A 3,822-nucleotide genomic window follows, 5' to 3' on the forward strand; every position below is an offset into this window, starting at 1 on the left:
TACCAGTAGACAAACTATTGTTCACACAAGGCTCTTAACCCGTTTTTTTCTGCAGTTATTTGCAGTTTTATTTTCAAAACTTGGTGCCAAATCCTGTGTCTTTTCTAAAGGTCCACTGAGGATGCCACTGGTGAGTCATCACCAGCACATTTGAACTCTATTTATCTACAGCTTCTCCCTCTTCTGTCCTCCCCGCCCATAATCCCCATTTCGTGTCCCCTATCTTCATCAGGTCTGCTGCCGGTTCTAATCAGCCAGGTCTCGACATGACTCGGCGCTCTGACTCACGGCACTCTGGTTCTGGAAGTTCTCTGTAGTTATCACGGTCGCTTTGGGTGAGTACCCAAAGTCTGTTCTGGTGTATGCAGAGAAAGTTCTGGAAGCTTATGGTGGTCGGCAGGCGGTTATGGGGTTTGCTGACTCTTCATGCTGACTAGTCAGTTTATGATTTGTCGTTAGTGATTTAATGGGTGTTAATACCAACGGTACATGGAGAATGTGGACAATATGTGTGTCTTGAAAACATTACATACACACTCATCACAAATGGTCTAATGAGGATCATTGTGGTTGGCAACACTGTCCTAGTAATCCCTCAACATTGATTGACCACGTGTTTCACATTTCCTCTGTCAGAGTCAGCTCTAAAAGCACGGTAAAGAGGAAGATTGAAATTGGAAGTTCCTCAACGGTCGGTAGCTTTGCTGTTTCAGCAAGAGGCTATATTGTATAAAACCATTAACCCTTGTGTTATCTTCGGGTCATTCTGACCCATCAGTCATTGTGACCCACCGTCGTATTGCGACAAATTTACCTCATACAAAAACAAAGTGAAGCATTTTCTTTTAACTGTCGGGCTGTCTCAGACCCCCCACATTGGAATGGTTAAAAGAAAATTATTTGTATTTGTTTTTGTATTGGGTAAAATTGGGTAAACACAACGATGGTTCGTTATGAACCTTTGGGTCATGTGACCCGAAGGCAGCACGAGGGTTAAAGATCTTTAAAATCCTCATCTGACAAAACATCAGACAGTCTTTTTAGACTTAGAGGTGCATTAAATAAAGATACAAACTTCTCCCCTGATGAACTGCTTGGCTTTGCCTGGGTGTTTATTCTAGAAACAAAGAAAAACGAGATCTAAGCCACAACGTTTCTGGGGGGGAATGTGGGGATATGTTTCCGCGCCGACGAACGCTGACAGGTTTTCTGATGAATGATTCATCGAGTGTTGAAGAATCTCCTGTTTGGAGAACAAAGCCTCGTTGCTGCCGATGACAATAGAGGTTGTCTCAGAGCCAGATCAAAGGCACGCATTGTGAACCACGCTCGCTATGACAGCGCGTTCCCCAGACAGCGGCCCGTCGTTGCACCTCTGTCTGCATTTGTGATGGGTAAGGCTTCTCAAGCGTGCAGGTGTCGAATCATGTATCAGGACTAGACTTGAGGAATAAGGAGAGCCATCCTTAACGTGCCCGAGTGGTTCGGAGTGGTTTAACGGAAAGAGGAAGTTTGTGGTTGCACCATCCTACGTGGATGTCACAATGCCATCGATGAGGCTTCCTGGAAACGAGAGGAAACCTGGAAACGACCGCTTCACTGACAGGGACCTCTGACGTCCAGTTCCTGAAAATCACTTCCTGACGGTGCCATGCTAAAACACATCAGCCCTGCCTGCTGTTAGAATGGCTGTCCTTTCTTCCGGGCATTGCAGCTCGGCTAATGGGTCAATAATCTGGTCGTCACTCTACATTAAACAATTTTTTTTCATTATTTTACGTCAAAATGTTTATTCAAACAACGTCAATTGCGGCACTGCACTCCGTTGGATGAAAATGACACCTGCAAAATATGAACTTTGCAGAGTGCCCGGTTCTTGATCTGATTGTTGGAAACTAAACCGATTCTAATTTGTACACACCCACACAGAGACTCCTGGCATTATTAGATATTAGTGACAAGTAGTGTGGCGTAGCAGCACAGATCACAAAACTGTTCCTTTCAAATTCACAACAAGGACCCCATCAAACTCTAGACAGGGATCCCTTAAAGCTTACAACACAGATGCCTTCAAATATACAGCATGGATCCAATAAAACAAAGGGTCCCTTAAAACTCCCAACACGAAACCCTTAAAACTCCCATCTTTGAGTACTATATCAAGGGTCCCTTAAAACTCAACTCAGATCCCTTCACACTAAAACAAAGCACCGCCCATCTTGTTTAGCATCTCTATTCGCATCTGGTAAATGATCCGCACCCAGTTTCAGTTCACCTAATGCTTCAGGTGGAACTGGGCCTTGATCTTCAGGTCAGCTAGGAGCTAACATAAACCATTGGTAGGGACTGGGTAATGTCTGACTGTTAAATATGAGCAAGGGATCCCACTTCTTCATTCTGTTGTGAAACCTACGGTCAGTTCTGATGAATAAATATACCTTTTCATCTAGCTGTTGGCTAAGTTGGTCATCAGCCATGGGAACTCTGTATTCACCTCAGCATGTGTGTGTGTGTGTGTGTGTGTGTGTGTGTGTGTGTGTGTGTGTGTGTGACCCTGCTGTGAGAGTGCAGTCTGTCCTCTGTGCTCTGCCCCTGGGCACTCATGCTGACAGACAGAGGACCTGAGCATTCCAAAGGAATGTTTGTGGAATGAGGAAGTATGGAACCCTTCCTCCAGACAGTCAGTCATCCAATCAGTAACCCAGTACAGCCAGCCGGCCAGTCAACCAGCTAGTCTGTCAGTCAGTCAGTCAGTCATCCTGAAAGTCAGTCAGCCATGGCTGGTAGTGGAGGTTATATAGAAATACGCACTACACAGGAATACAATTAAAAACTCAAATCTCCTCTATGAACTATCCCGAAATTATTTTTTTAAGATTTCAAAACAGCATGATAATCTGCGTGCGTTGGGTGAGAGTGGCTGAAGAGCTTTGTGTTTGTGGGCAACATTATGAGTGAATCTTAAATAAAGAATATTAGAAAAACAAGAAATAAGCATCAACGTAGCCTACGTTCAATTCAACGTCAACCAAAAGGATACACTTGTTTTCGAATGTAATACGATCATTGTTTCTTTCATATCATCACTGTTAAGACGTAACTTTTTTTTAAAAACAAGTTTGCTATGATACTTCTTCATGTAACTTACTGTTTGGCATAATGGAAAATATCAGTCCTTGCATAATTAAGGTGTAACTATAGGAACTGAAGCATCTTACAAGCCTACCTCCAGGACTTGGACGTAACTTGAGGGGAACCATCCCCTAACTGCGTCCTTCTCTCCTTCCCACCAGCCGCCGGGTAACGCCTGAATAATCTTTATAATTTCTCCCGCTTCGAAAGTCAAACCCTGTTGATGCTGATCCCCACTGAAGGAGTATAGACTTTTGCAGTACGATCCAGACATCTCAACTATGCCGTCGGGTCCGCGTTAGTTGTGTAGTGCTTGTCCACACTTCCGATCCCCTCCTCGAAAAATGAAATTTCTCCCGAAGTGGAGTTTCTCGTAAAACGTGTAATGTTGATTAGCTCATGAATGACACCAGCATGTTGATCAGGTTTAAACCTGTTTTAAAAAGTGTGTGGAAGTAAAATCCCAGTAGCCTATCTTGTTAATGCACGCGTGCTTTCTGCGTTAATGTGTTTGTGTGAGCTTCGTCTTGCGAAGTCCACAGTCAGTCCTCCACCCTTTCTACTCCTACTCTGCAGCCTGTTCAATGACAAAACTCGGTCCTCTAGTCCGCGTTTTGCCAATGAGTCACAGTGGGACTCAGTCATCAATTAGGCTCCCGAAAATGACATGGTACAGGGAAAATTGTTTAA

At 44.1% G+C, this 3,822-nt stretch overlaps 1 protein-coding gene across 1 annotated transcript in view; it reads right to left on the reverse strand.

Annotated features, from left to right (window-relative positions):
- Nucleotides 1–1,653, reverse strand: part of gas7b (growth arrest-specific 7b) — a 12,937-nt gene extending 11,284 nt beyond the window's left edge. Inside the window, exon 1 of the mRNA XM_062475352.1 lies at nucleotides 1,618–1,653. Coding sequence (XP_062331336.1) covers nucleotides 1,618–1,653 — 36 coding nt within the window. The remainder of the gene's footprint in view (nucleotides 1–1,617) is intronic.
- Nucleotides 1,654–3,822: the final 2,169 nt, after the last annotated feature.

This window comes from Osmerus eperlanus, chromosome 12 (genome assembly GCF_963692335.1).
Source record: "Osmerus eperlanus chromosome 12, fOsmEpe2.1, whole genome shotgun sequence".
NCBI classification, from domain to species: Eukaryota; Metazoa; Chordata; class Actinopteri; order Osmeriformes; family Osmeridae; genus Osmerus; species Osmerus eperlanus.